Source organism: Schistocerca gregaria, chromosome 3 (genome assembly GCF_023897955.1).
Source record: "Schistocerca gregaria isolate iqSchGreg1 chromosome 3, iqSchGreg1.2, whole genome shotgun sequence".
Taxonomy (NCBI): Eukaryota; Metazoa; Arthropoda; class Insecta; order Orthoptera; family Acrididae; genus Schistocerca; species Schistocerca gregaria.
Window position 1 is genome coordinate 928,597,502 of NC_064922.1, and position 16,012 is coordinate 928,613,513.

At 39.6% G+C, this 16,012-nt stretch overlaps 1 protein-coding gene across 1 annotated transcript in view; it reads left to right on the top strand.

The window, feature by feature from the left end:
• Positions 1-10,389, top strand: part of LOC126355809 (E3 SUMO-protein ligase NSE2-like) — a 60,316-nt gene extending 49,927 nt beyond the window's left edge. The window contains exons 2-3 of the mRNA XM_050006235.1: positions 237-396; positions 9,884-10,389. Coding sequence (XP_049862192.1) covers positions 237-396; positions 9,884-9,998 — 275 coding nt within the window. The 3' untranslated portion in view covers positions 9,999-10,389. The remainder of the gene's footprint in view (positions 1-236; positions 397-9,883) is intronic.
• The last annotated feature ends 5,623 nt before the right edge of the window (positions 10,390-16,012 follow it).

The following is a 16,012-nucleotide window of genomic DNA, read 5'->3' on the forward strand; positions in this document are numbered from 1 at the left end:
GACCACATGTGTGTTTTCTTTTGTGGATGATGGTCTGAACGCATCAAATGTGAAATTTTATGTGAATTGTAGTTAGTAGGTTGTCCTTACCACAAGATAACACCAAACTTCAAAATGCTCAGCAGTAGAGTGTACACTATGTATGGACTATTTCATTATTGCTATAGTATATCACACTGCAGTTAGGAATTCTTATCACTGTTAAATTCCCTTTCTTTTTTTTTTTTTCCTTTCAGTGAGTGAAAAGGATGAGATAGTCATGACAGATGCACAGATCAACATCATAGATCCTATAACAATGACAGTGCTTGAGAATCCAGTTCGCAACCGTCTGTGTAATCATGTATATAGTAAGAAGAGCATCCAAAGTTTGTTGAAAAAACCCAAACAACTCAAGTAAGTGTGCTGCACAGCTTATCTATATTGTCACTAGAAGTACTTATTCTACAAGTGGTTGAAATATTATTTCTGCTACTTCCAAATGGGTGGGTGCAATCCTCCATCTCTTCTATTCAGTGGTGATCTTTTCATTTCTGTATACCGATTATGCCCAAGATTATGCATAATCTATTTGCTTATTTTAATGCATTTCTGCTCTTGCAATGCTTCCTTCTTTCCTCTCTACGATTTACTAATTCAGGTTTGCAGTTTCTGGAAGCTAACTTAGCTCTTCTTCTAGTAATGCTTTTCCATAGACTGTAGGTCATCCTTATTCTTTCTAGCACATCTGTGTTTCTTACTGCATTGGTCCATTCAATTTTTAAAATATCTCTTCAAAGAAAGATCATTCTTGTAGGAAATGATAAAAATCGCTGATTGAAGCAAAAACTTGCCTTAATTGTGCCTTCCTGCAACATAATGTGTCTTCTTTAAGATAAGTATCACTCTGTCTTTCCTACATTGTTGCTATTCCTACCTGGAGTTTCCATTGTCGCATTTCTAATGATTAGATAGATAAGCATTTGAAGGTGTGTAATGTCATTATGAGTTTATTTTCTCACATAGTTTGTATGTTGTTATTAATTGTTTGACATATTTCAAATTCAGAGCAGTTCATAATACTTTTTCAGATCTGTGCAATATATTTACAGCAGTTGACAATAAATGTACAACAGTTGCTAGTTTTAAACAGTTCACAAGAAATTTCCACCCAATATTTCGTCTGTTCACTTCTATCTTCATTTATTTCTGTGAAAAATCTTTTAACAGTGTTGAGAAATGTAAGTTACTTGAAATGGCTAGGAAGTCTCAGAGATGTCTACAAGTCTCCATGGGATTTTCAATTGTTTGTTGGGTAAGATTGATATGTATTGAGTTATTTTGTTACAGTTCACTCCACAAAATTCTGCTTTGGAGAAGAACTATTTGTAAGTCATCACACAATGGAATGCCTGCAGCACACTAGTCATCCTTGGAATTCTTCATTATTGCATAGTGGTTTTTGGGCTTGCAGGTCCACTTTCCATTACTTCAATGCTAATGCAGGAAATGTGTCAGAATTTTATATGTAATACCATTATATAACAATACAGCTTGTTTCTTCTCCATGAACACAACTGCTTCAAGCACGAACAAAAACTACTCAGCAGTATTTGGCTTCTCTGATGTCTCACTATTCTTTTCGACAGAAAAACATTCAAATCCGCCCTCCAAAGCCCACATCCAGCTGTCCTGACAATCATCTGGCTTGGATGGTGAGTAGACATAGTCACTTGGCAAGGATTGCATAAATTTGGTACACATTCTCATAGTTCTGGGATCCTCATGTACATCACCTTCTCAGTAGATGTCATACATATCATTAATTTTAACTTTCAAACTTGGTAAAGACGAAGATTATTGGTCTTCAGCTTTAATTTTGATCCAGTTCATGTTCATTTTATTGCCTCAAGATCATCATCTCTGTACATGAACACCTTCTTCCAACATCAGTTGAAGCTACTGCAGTTTTCTTCTTGAGGTGTTATTTCTTTACCCATGTAACAGACTGGATGTAACTTGCCATCATCTGATGATTTTTGTAATAACACAGTTTCAAAGCTCTCTTTGCTTGCATCTTTGTGTTAATTCAGTCTTCTATTTTTTATGCTAGGTTTTTAAAACAGGATCTGAGGAAGGGATATATTTGTGGATCTTGAAGTTTCGCTTCTGCACTTCAAATTTATACTCCTGATTATCCCTAAGTTAATCACCTAGTTTTGTAATTGTACAGTAATATAATATAAGCTTGTTAAAGTACCCTAGGAAACTTTGTATTGGTGTAATAAATTTTAGTTCTGGAAAGTTTTGAAAGGCTTTTATCTTTTCAGAAGTAGGTTGAAGTTGCCCACACTGTATGATGCACCCGAAAAACTCAACTATTCTTGATGAGAATGTGTATTTTGCAAAATAGGTTTCAAAGCCGTATTTTGATGAACTTTTTCTGTCATTCCTTGATCAACCATACCTGGACATGGATGTCGACAAGTGTTTTTCTCTCCTGGTGACACTCTTCTGCATCTGCTATATTTTCTTTGTTCTACTTTCACAAAACTCTACATTGTGGCATCACCCATTTTCACATTTGTGGGTTGTAATCTACAGGATGATTCTTATTAACATTTATAAAAAAAACTTCCAAAGTGATGTAGATGACACTGAGACATGTAATTTTAATATAAGACACATGGAGCTGCAAATGTTGGGAGATACCGCAAAAGTGAACAACAAATGTTGAACCTGTGACATCAGCAGATGACGTACCTCGTCGCGCATGCAGCAGCTGGGCTTGTCGATCTTATTCTTGCTGGTAAGGGACAGTGCTACAAATTGCTCTGCTAGCTGCTCTGCTTTTGCAAATGTAAACAGATTAATCATAGTCTTGTATTGCCACTACCATGAGCACTACACCCTAACAGAGAAATGTGCAGTACTTCCCCTACTGGCATGATAGGATCAGCAAGTCCAACTGCTGCACATGTGGAAAGATATGTCATCTGGTGATGTCACATGTTCAGTATTCGTCATTCACTATTGGAGTATTTCCCAACATTTACGGCCCCATGTGTCTTTCATTAAACTAATTGTTTCATCATGATCTACATTACTTCTGAGTTTTTTAAATGGTTCTGGGGTTTAAATGTTAATAACTAACTAAGAATTGTCCTGTATATTACTGTATATGTTACATAGCCTAGTGGATACATCTGAAGCTGTAGCAGTTTTTTTTATACACAACAATTCAGTTTAGTTTGTTTTCATGTAATGCAAAGAAGTGAATTGTACCTATGTATTTTTTCTATTTTTTCATTTACTAACTTACGTTTAAGTTTTTGTGACATTTTTAGTCCATCAGTACTTGGTTGATTGACACTTACCTGACTGTGATTGGGGAACAATGGTGGGTTCGTGAATCTCTGGGTAGTAGGCAAAGGTGGGTATCAACCACATGGCTCCCCCTTACTCCTCAAAAACAGGATTGAGGTATTACATACTGCTGATAGTTTGCACGAGCCAGACTCACCTTTTGCGGCTGTGGCTGATCATCTGAGAAGGCCAGCCGAACACAGAGGATATGATTACTTGACATTAGGACCTCCAAAATTAGGAGAGTTATGCAACCCCACAGGGAAATGGTGGGTAGATCAGGAAAGAAGGCCAGTGTCCACTCCATTTGCTTGTCAGGGGCATCTCATCTGAGATGCAGAGGGGGCTCTTTTGGCAGCGATTGAGCACACTGGCTGCATCCAGCTGAAAATCATAGCTCATGTTGGCACAGATGGTGCCTGCTACCTGGTTACAGGTGCCACTCTCACTTCCTGTAGACAACTGGCTGATTTGGTGAACACTGCCAGCCATGTTCACAAGGTGGAACCAGAACTAGTATCGTGAAACATTGTTCCCAGAATCGATCACAGTCCTCTAATTTGGAGCTGAGTGGAAGCATTAAACTGGAAGCTCAGATGATTCTGTGATGGTCTTGGACACAGACTTCTCAGTCTCCACTATCGGGTGGAGAAATGTAGGACTCCTCCCCACTGTTAATAGGTCATTAATAGGTCACACATGCACTACACACAGGAAGTATCTACTAGGGTCGCGGAGTACATGTGGTGTTCATGTGTGCATTTTTTAGAATACATACATGTCCCCACAAGCCTGATAAGATAGATTACAGACAGGGTAGCATTCATCATAGTAGATCAAAGAAATAAAATGTTTATATAGTATTAGTTAACTGCAGGAAATGTCCCAGAACTAGCCTCACTTATAAACATTAACAATGCACACATAATATTGAGGCAGAAATCTGGCTGAAATCAGATACTAATTTGTACAAGGAATGATATGAGTGTAGTAGAAACACGACTGAGGTTCACACCTCTGCAGTGCAAGCTAACAGTGTGGCTGCGGGCACCGATCAGATGGCGATTGGGGTATGGCCCACACATAGCACTGAGGCAGTGATAGCATCATTTGCAAGTATTGGTAGCACTGCCTATCACCTGTCATCCAGGCCCATGCATCCCGATGGCTTTTGAACTTGTTGGGGCAGGGGACACCAGATTCCTCCCCTCCCATGTGGTTGAGGGGTTTGCAAGGGTTGGCACTCCTGTCAGTAAATACGAGCGGAGTTGATAGGTGTGTTGATGCTACAAACTCCAAGGAGTATCAACTGTCATAAGGTGTCGCCAATGGGTGGCCACCATCATAGCCAGCATCCATGAAAGTTTTGCTCCATAGGAACATGCCTGGACCACTGAGCCTGGGGAGTATTTTCCAGCATTTCGGATCCTAGGTTCCAAGAGTTGTGGTGGTACCAGGAGGTGGAGGAGAGTACATGGCTGTTGCTCACGGAGGAGCTCCGCCAGGCAGCAGTCTGAATAGAAATGGTGCTGTAGGTGCTCAAGAACATTGTGAGTGCCACTGCCGTGGTAGATGTGCCCACTGATTTCAACATTTGTTGTTTAAAAGTGTGCTTCGTCATTGGAGGATGGGTAAAAAGATGAGCTAAACAAGTTTTTAATACCAGAATGAGATTTTCACTCTGCAGCAGAGTGTTTGCTGATATGAAACTTCCTGACAGATTAAAACTGTGTGCCGGACTGAGACTCGAATTCGGGACCTTTGCCTTTCGTGGGCAAGTGCTCTATCAACTGAGCTACCAAAGCATGACTCACGCCTCATACTCATAGCTCCAAGATGGCGTAAGGCAGTTGAGAGGGATGGAAATTATGTGGAGAAATGAAAATATTGTTCCTAAAGGATGTATCTACACACTGTAAAACTTTCAAACATGTAGAATAAAAGACAGATTTAAAAAAAAAGTGTGCATTTCTTTTGGAGTGACCCTCGTACATTAATTTTCCTATTTGTGTGTTTGTGCTACATACCAGTGATGTTGTTATAGGCTGACTACATCATGTGCCCTATGCTCTGAATCACTACTTTTACATGCGACACATCTTTCCGAAAGACGGAAACTGAATTTCTGAAAACGTTTTTCACTGTCGTGTTTACATGTCAAGGTCTGAAGCGGATTTGCTAGCCCAGTTAACTACGGCGCCTGGAAAACAGCAGATGTAATTTGATTTAGTCAGCAGAATCGCTATTTCTCTGTAGTTAGACGAGGTGCAAACAGCTTCAGTGTAATATTTCTACGTATACTTCACTGTACAAAAAGCCACTCCTTCAATACTAGCTGAAATTTTTAAAACATGCAGCCCAAGCACGTTTCAATACCAGCTGTGTTTACATGCAGCAAAAATCGATTGAGGGACTGGAAAACCAGCAACCAGAAACGTATTTCCAGAATCGATTTTGAAGTGTTTACGCGACCACCCAGGAGCGGTATTGAGAAATTGGCTTACAGAATCTGGTTTTGGGAGCCCCATGTAAACACAACGAATACCTGCTATCATCGGCGTGTGATATAACGTGACATGAGCTATGACTAGGCTTACAAAAGCACATCGTGATCATGATTTCAATGCTTCAGAAATTTAACGTTCTGTGTTTGGTGGTTTGACTATATACGTTTGTAATACAAAAATATGCAGCGTACATGTTGCTGCAAATCAAAGATCCTTCCAAAACCTTTTTTTTTCTGGGGCAATATGCCGGTGTACGAAATCTTAACCATTCAAAAGATTGGTTTTACGACTCCAAGGGAAAGTATACCGTCACATAACAAGCAAAAAGCGTATTTTCACCCAAGAGAAATTGTTTTTTTTTTTTTTTTTTTACCGGGAAATCCGGGATTTTTTTTTCCTTGTCCGTGTATACGCCCTGTATTAGTAATAAGATGACTACTAAGAACTAGGAGAGAGCCCCAAATCACATGTTAGTGAGGATTAATGGAATCAGCTCCCAGTTTATTTGGGAAAGATGGAATTTAAATCTCTGGCTAGCTGTTTTTATTAGATATGATGTATGTTTTCAGCGCCACTTGTGAACCAGGTGCCACAATTTTTTCAACAAAATCATACGCAGCTTCTTTTGTAGTCTTAGTGCAACTGATCTTGTGGTAGACTGCAAATGAGCTCACATTGATGCAAAGCACTATCTGCGAAGAGAAACAATGGCAAGTTTGTACTCTTACTAAGTTGCAGTTATATTAGTACTTTTGTGTCATGCAAGTTGGATAATACACATAAGTATCTGTGCACATAGAATGGAACATACACTTTTGATTCATTTATAGAATAAAATTGTTGAAATGATCATCTGTGATTCTACCACACTGAAGGTAACAACAAAACCAATCAATTATTGATAAAATTATTTAATTGTATTGATAAAAAATCTACCCACTAAGCGGAAAGAGTCTTTCCTTCTCATCCCGTATAGTAAGACTCCCGTGACCCGCGGTTCTGGGTGACTTTCACAAAATCTACCCCTTTTCCTAGACCTCTTCAGTCCTTTTCCTTCACCCTTCCTCTTTCCCCTTCTACCTGAAGAAGGAGCCACTGGCTCTGAAAGCTTGCCTATCACAACAGTGTTGTTGGTGTGTGTTCTGCCACCACTTGGTGAATAGATTTTTTTATCTATCCAATTAAATAATACTGCAGCTTTAGGGAATACCCGCAGTGATTGGAAAATATTGTGTTCTTTGTAGTCATTGAAAGTTTGTTACTGGTCTTGAAGCCAGTGCAAACTCTGCCATTTCCTTTGGCTTAACAGTGATGTCAGTGCTGCCCTTTAGTGAAGTCAGGTGTGGACTGCTCTGTCACTGCCTTTTACATGGTCTTATCAAGATTACTCCTGAAAATAGTCACCAATTCCCTTCAGACCTCTCTCTTTCCTCAATAGCCCAACATAAGTATGGCTGTAGTATAGGTTGATGATATCCACTGTCATATCCCTTAAAAGGGCCCCACACCCCCCGTTCTGCACATGCTAATCAGCTTAGCAGTTTAACTTTTGTCCATGCACTTCTTAGATGTGTTGCAGCTTGCTTGAGACTAGATTTGTTCTACGTGGCAGAGCTATTTTGGCACATGCTGAAAGTTTCATTTTATGAAACAATCTTACTTTCATCTGTGGCACGTTTCAGATGTTAAACATGTCATTCCCTGCAGTAGAAGTTGATATTCTCCAACTCAAAAGTGGTAGCTGCACTGCTCAGTATGTTGATACGGAATTAAAACATTCTGCAACACACTGGTAGGGCTACCCAACATCTTTTCAATCTGGCAGCATGGGGACTAGCTCACCCACACAGAATGTTTGAGAAAATGACATCTTTTGTGTAAGCAAGACTGAAGATACAAACTACCCTTCGGCAATTTGTGCAACAAACCATTGGGGAATACGAGGGTCGGTCAAAAAGTAATGCCTACCATTTTTTTTCTAATTAAAAAAACTAAGTTAAGTGAAAAATTTGAATTTGGCGCCATTCCTCAAACCTTCTTCTGCAATCCACTGCAGTAGTAACTTTCTGTGTCGACAGGTGGCAGCACAGCAGAAGTTTGTAAGATGGCCGACATCGATGTTCGTTTGAGACAGCGTTGTGTGATTGAATTCTTGAATGCAGAAGGTGAAACGCCCATACGCATTCATGAAAGACTGAAGAAGGTGTATGGTGTTGTGACAGTGGATGTCAGCACTGTTAGACGATGGGTTCGTCGTTGTAAGGAAGCTGAAGGGCAAACACCGTTGACTGACGAAAAGTGGAGCGGCAGGCCGGTGAGTGCAGTGACTCCACACAACATTCAGCAAGTTGATGACATCATTCGTGGTGACTGTCGGGTGACTGCAGATGAAGTGTGTCGCATTATTTCTCTTAGTAAAGGCAGTGTGATCACGATTATTAAACAATTGGGGTACTCAAAAGTTTGTGCACGGTGGGTTCCAAGAATGTTAACCGATCAGAATAAAGAGGCAAGGAAAACAATAGCCTCCCAACACTTGCAGCGCTTCCGTTTGGAGGGAGATGAGTTTCTGAAAAAAATTGTGACCGGGGACGAAACATGGGTGCATTTTTTTGAACCCGAATCAAAGAGGCAGTCAATGGAGTGGCGTCACACAAGCTTGCCGAGGAAGAAAAAATTCAAAACTGTGCGATCGGCAGGGAAAGTTATGGCAACAGTTTTCTGGGATACAGAGGGTGTGATTCTGGTTGATTTTTTGGAGCAGGGATGCACAATAAATTCTGTTCAATACGTCACAACCCTCAAAAAACTTAAAGCACGTCTTCAGCGAGTTCGCTCAACAAAATCAATGGCAGATGTTCTTCTTTTGCATGACAATGCAAGACCACACACCAGTCGTCACACCTCTGACGAGATTGTCAAAATTGGATGGGAAGTTTTGCCTCATCCCCCATACAGCCCTGACCTGGCACCATCAGACTTCCATCTGTTCGGGCCACTAAAAGAAGCTCATCGTGGGATTCATTTTGAAGATGAGGAGGCCGTCAAAACATCCGTGCGTCAATGGCTTAGGAAGCAGAGCTGTGATTTTTACCGTGCTGGGATACATGCCCTTGTTCAAAGATGGACTAAAACTGTAGAGATGGGCGGAGATTACATTGAAAAATGACAAAATGATCCTCAATGTTGTGGTTTTCAACCTATGTAATTGCATTTAAATTTCCTGACAATTAAACGTAGAAAAAAAAAATAGGAGGCATTACTTTTTGACTGACCCTCGTATTATTCCATGGCTTGTTATTGGCCAGTGAAAGGCTCGCAGTAGTTGAAGATTATATAAATACAAGAACTTTTTATAAAGTACTCTCCATATGGTAGTATGAGATGTATCATGTGCTACAACAATGTGGATTTTCTCGGCGGTCTACAAAATGCATTCTTCTTGGTCAGGGACATAATCAGTCTGGGTTACCTCAATTTGCTGTTTATAGTGCAACAGCTCATATCCCAGCAATACGACAATGAACCGTAGTGGCTGGCTGTTTCCTGGAAATGCTTTTTGATTCACTCTCATGTGCATTATAACTTATGTGGCCTTACGTAAAAATTACATTTGCCTGTTCACAAAATTTTCTGCATCTTCATTTTTGAGGAGTTCTAGCTTGTGATTGGTTATCTTTGTTCATGTCCATCAGAATTATTGCAATAGCTCTGGTGTTTGTTTTATTTGTGATGTTTAATTTTTGGTGTTAGGTTAACATTCTTGGCATAAGAATTAGTGAATTAACATGTATGGTAGTATAATAAATATGATGATGACTTATACTTTAAAAATGATGACTTATACTTTTAAAAAATGTGTCTCTTTAATAATATGACTCTTCTGATGCTTAAGAAATTAGTACTTTTAATTTGTATAAAAAAGTGTCTTTTTTAATAGTATAACTCTTCTGATGCTTAAGAAATTAGTACTTTTAATTTGTAATAACATTATAGACTCAGCCTAATATTACAAATATGTGCATTTATAGGTGTCCAGTGGTAGGGTGCCCTATCAGAACAACATTCACCATGGATGATTTGGAGTCTGATCATGAGTTAGAGGAGCATATCAACAAGATTAAGTCGACTGGTGGGAAAAAATGATGTTTTTCTGGACTATCCATGCTGGATGTTTTCTGTAAATTCTGTGCCCACATTTACTTATTTCATAGGCCTAATATAGTGATCAGTAGTTCCAAGTGGCTGTGCAGTACACTAAAGTGGATGCAGCTGATCACAAATTTGTTAAGTCTTTGTGACTTTCATAAGTATCTGTTTTTGTACTGGTGTTTATTTTTCCGTTGCATATTTATTAATAAAGATTAAACTTTCATTAAAATAGATGAAATAGTCATCAGAAGTGACTACAGATCAGTGTACATAGTGACATTAAGTTCAGTGTGACATATTGTTTTAAAATAACTGATGTGAATATGCACCAGGTTGTAAACATGATGTGTGTTTGAGTTTCCATAAAATGTTTGAATAAGTCTACTATCCATTATAACCCTTGTCCCTTCAACCTATTTACATTCTTTCAGTCCTGTTCAATATTTCATTCAGTCTTGCCGTGGGCTATACTGTAAAATTAGCAGTGTCTCGTAGAATGGTGGTGGTTGAACACATGATTTTACAAAAGCTAGACTTTTTTGTAGTGTCATATGGAGAACTGTGACCACTGCTATATAAAACTCTGCTACAGATGAAGATACTAGCAATAGTGAATAGATTTTCATATTTTATCCTCACTGCAGATAAGTTTTCTGTCTGTCGTACAGGTGCTATTTTATTTGCAGAGTGTCAAAATCACAGTAAAAGTAAACCAGTATCAGCTGAGAAAACAACCATGATCTTCTAGGTTGTGTGGATTAAGAACAAATTCTTGTCAGTCAGAATTCCATGCAGACTGTAGTAATAGCCAATTACTGTTACCAACACAATGCAATAAATTCCCGTTTGCATAATTAAGTTAAAAGTTCAAGACAGCAGCTAATCAATGTTTGTGGGACACTCTTACATGACCAAGTGGTTCATTGCTTTGATTGGCTGATACTCGTGTCATGTTTGGTGACAGGTATGACCCATGTGATACGCTTTACGTCGTGTGTTGCTTAGAGAGAACTTGGCCTTGAAGGTAGCATTACCTGAGAATTTGGCAGACTGTGAATGTAACTCTATCTGTAGAAGAAATCTTCAATATTTCTGGCTCTTAATTGTTTTTGGACCAGTATACTAAGAAAATACCTAAAGTCTCTCTCTTGAGAAACTGATGTGTGAGACAGAACAGCAGAGTAAATTTTTTAGGTGTATTATATTGTGCTATGAATGTCAAGACAACAGCTTGCTCACTTATTCCTTATTGCTAGGTAGAATCCTAGCATTCTGTTCAGTACATATCTACTTCTATATACATACTCATCACACCACTTTTAAGTGCATGGCAGAAGGTACTTCGCATTGTACTACTGCTACGTTTTCTTCCTGTTTCATTCACATACGCATAAGACTGCTTAAATCCCTCTGTGTGCACTGCAATTTGTTTATTCTTGTCCTCCTGAACCCTGCAAGAGTGACTTGTAAGGGGGTGAAGTACATTTGTACATTTTTCACTTAATACTGGTTCATGAAGCTTTGTAAGTTGACTTTTCCAGGATAGTTGGCATTTACCTTCTAGTGTCTGGCAATTTAGGTTTTTCAACATTTCTGTGATGCTTTCCCATGAGTTAAACCAACCTGTGCCCATTTCTTTGTACACCTCTAATGGCCCCTGTTAATCCTATTTGGTATAGGTCCCGCATACTTGAACAGTATTCGCCCCCATTTGCAAGTGATGTGACATACAAGCGTTTAGTATGAAGTCGTTTCGGCATATGTAAATGCCATCTTCAGAATTTTTGGCCCCCTATGGCTGGTGGTGATGGCTCCTCGGTTGTCTCGTGATACCACGATTGTACACTACTATATGCTGATATAGGTTAAGATCCCAGGTATCACATCCTGCAGCCATTAACACTGGTGGGCCCGCATTTGCGAGTAATCAGCAAATAAATAATTTGGAAGGTTTCATGGCATTTAATCACTGTAAAAAAGTGGTGTATAGACTGGTTGCATAGCATAATATATAGGATGAGGGCCTTACAAGCAGAAGCTTGTGAGTTCGAATATTGCCAGATGAATTATTTTTTTTATTTTAAAATCATTATCATAATGATTTTGATCATTATTTTCAATTAAGTTAAATGGTTTGATGGAATTTTTTACTTCTATTCTTTTGTCACATCATTTTAGTCATCATATCAGTTTTTTCTTTTGATTTTTCTTTCTGTCATTCTTTTTCCACTTGGAATCTCTGTTCATGTGATTTTAATTAATTTTATATATTAATTTAGAATGCATTTCTTTTATCATACTAAATTTTTGTCCATGTTATTGCATTCATTATTTCTGTTCCTCATTTTACTCGACTTTCAAATTGCATATCATCCTATAACATGCAACACGACAGCTGTTACGCACTAGTGCAGAGAAGTGAAGTATTTCTGTTGTGTGTGTACATGTAGTGTCGTGTGGTGTAACTGCTGAACTGCAGTTGTCAGGGTAGTTCTTTAGGTGCTGTATTTCATGTGCAATAAGGGAATCTCAGTGTCAAAGAGTTATGCGCCTGGCCACCAGTGGTGCAGAATTTTTATTTTTCATGTCTGTGTGTGCACTGTCCGTATTTATTCCTATGTTTTATGTTCAATATTTTTTAGTGTTTTATATTCTGCATTGGCACTCTGGGTTACAATTCAATTAGCCTCTTGCTCTCATTGAATAAACAGTTTCCCACAAAGCAAAAGCCTGTGGCATCTATTTCATCAGTAATATTAGGTTGATCGGTTCTAATTCCATTGAATCTAACAACTGGTGACCCAATGTGTTCTGGTCCAAAGAAGAAGGTTGATCAACTGCTACGGAATTTAAATATAGTGCAAGATACAGACATTCTAACAGTGTCTAGACTAGTGGTCCATTTACATCCGTTCTGGCAGATCATTCCAATCTTATGGTTTGCTAAGTTGAAACCAATTTTAGGTGCGCTGCAATTATGGCCGACTCCACAAAATTCATCCTTGTCGTGAGCTAACTTGACCACTTCTATGCTGGAGAGGTACAAGATGCGATCGTGGCACCACTGCATGAAAATTCACATGAAAAGCTCAAATCTGAATTGATAGAGAGAATAACTGTGTTGCATGAAGTGTGGATCAGACAGATACTTACAGGAAAACATCAGTGATTGTAAGCTGTCACAGGCAGTAAAGTAAGCCCTGTCCTTGTGCAAGACAATGTATTGTGTACACTGTGGAGCAGTAGATTACCCCCGCAGATTAAGGCAGTAGTGGCATTAAAAACTGACGTGTCATTGGTTGCAGTGGCAGAGTTGGCAGACCACATACAGGCAGCTCACACACCTGCCCAAAATTGCATGGTCGCAGCACAAAGCAGCAGTATAACAGCTTCAGGTACACCACACACACTGATTAGGACTCACCCGCATCAAAAATAGGCATGTTATACACACCGGTTGGCACACTGTCATTGCAAGACAGTACCAGAAACAACAGAGGCAGAGGGCATTACTGCAGATATTTGAGGAGCTTGTCTTCGAGCAATGCTGCATCTTCAAAAGGTGAGCAGCCTGTGTGGTGGAACAACTGCAGATTTGGTGAGTGTGTGTGCAAAAGTGTGTCACTGTGCTTCCACCCAAATGCTGGCAGCAGTTGATCGTAGGTGCAACTAACTGCCTGTCACCATCTGGTCACCTGTTCATAAGCGACAGAGGTTCTGGCCTGAAATTTCTCATAAACACTGTTTCAGACATCGGTATCCTGCCAGGGTATTTGTTGCACCACTGTAGGCCACCAACTGCCAATAATACAACCATTGTGACCTGCGGAACCCAGGAGCTGAACTTAGATCCGTGTTGTTGGTTCACGACGTCACAGAAGCGATCTTCGGTGCAGTCTCCTGGCACATTACAACCTCTTTCCGGATGTGGCAAACACCTGATTTGTGGACAGTATTACTGGTCTAACTGTTACTGGTTTTCATTACACAACCATCCACAATGCAAAGCTTGTTGTAGGCACCTGAGGGTGAATTTGCCTTGCTGTAAAATCAGTTCCGAGTTTGACCAGACCACCCAGTGCACATAAACAGATTCCACACAATACAGTGGATCACACTATGACTATGGATGGAGCACCAGCATCATAGTGACCTAGATGTTTAACGCCATGAATTTGACACCCTGCTGGAAGAGGGCATTATTATACCATTAAACAGTCTATGGTCCTCTGCCTTACATCTGGTGCCAAAAAAAAGTAGACCTGGCACCCATATGGAGATTATCAAGCACTGAACACAAGAACAGTACTGGACCAGTACCCTGTTCTGTTGAGTAAGAGACCAAAACTATGCATCACATGGTGCGAAGATATTCACCATCTTAGACTGTACTATAGTCTATACTCAGATACCTGTGATTAAAAAGGACATACCAAAGACCACAATTATGACACCATTTGTCCTGTTTGAGAATATGTATAAGACCTTCGGATTACAAAACATAGTGCAGGCATGTCAGAGATTCATTGACTCTGTTTTTTCAAGACCTCCCATTCTGTTCTGCATAGTTGTATGACCTGCTTGTGTTCTTGGAGACTGAGGAACAACACTGACACCAACTACAGGAGGTGTTCAAGTGTTTGGAGCATCAGGGAGTCATGTTAAATGTCGCCAAGTGTGTTTTCGGACAATCTGAAATAACTCTTGGTACATAGAATCTCAGCTTCAAGCTCTCTATCTCTGACACAGAAGGTTGACGTGATTTTGCAGTTACCGAGGCCACTCACATTCAAGGAAATGCATCGATTCCAGTTATGCTAAATTTTTATCATCCCTCCTCCCTCACTCAGCAGAATTGCGGGAACCATTGACTGTGGCACTTAGTCCTAAGATGAAAGGCAACTCCCCAGCGCAGTGGACTGAAGCTGTGTGATCCACATTTGAGGCCACAAAACAGAGCATAGCTGATGTAGCACTTCTAGCTCATCCTAAGCTCAAAGCACCTTGCATTAGCGGCGGATGCAAGACAGACAGATATTGGTGCAGCGCTACAGCAATGGTAACATGGTTCATGGCAACCATTGGCATACTTTTCCAGGGCGTATATGACCAGGGAGATCCGGGAAAAACCCGGGAATATTTTCATCCGGGATAAAACCGGGAAAAACCCAGGAATATTTTAGAATTAAGGGAATTTTTCATTATTTTCAGTCAAATTTTTGTAATTTTGACTGGTAAGAACAGATACTCTAACAAAGAATATTACTGTATCCCGCTACTGCAGAATAATACTTCAGCAATAAAACATGAACGAGTGAAAAACGAAAATAAAACTTAAAACTGCAAAGTAAACGCGCCATATACAGCAACAAAACAAAGTGCTCATACAAGCGTCTACCAACAGCAAAATTTGTCAAAGGCTTTAGGAAGAATATGCAATGATTCGTAACAACAAATTGCCTCTGATGAGTGTGATGTCAGAACAGTTTACATTAGATTCGTTTTAACGGTTACAAGCAGAATCATGCGCATGCGCCGTTGAGTAGTACCTTCTCCCGCTTCTGGCTACAGAAATATGGTTGTTGGCTGTGTAAGCAGCTGCAGGTTCGAATGTCTTGTTTCTTTTATGACTTAATGTAAGATCTTTTAATGTTTTACACGTATGAACATACAGCTCCCTACAACATCGTAGCTGCGCAAGCGCGGTGACGCCTGTCATCTGGCGCTCTCTGGCAACTACAGAAATGAACCTATTTCTAACAGGTCACAGGAAAATATTCCGAATAGTGGTTTGAAAAGCGTTACTATCAAAGAAAATTTCCTTTTACGCAAGTTGAACTATGTACGATGAATTTCTTAAATCAAAGAGCGTTTGACTCTCATTTAAAAATAAACTATTTGATGACGAGCCATTTAGATGAATTTTGAGCCCAGAAGAACAGACATTTATGTCGTTCTTAAACATTTTAATGGCACATTTGTGTGATATTTCTTAAATTGTAATACAC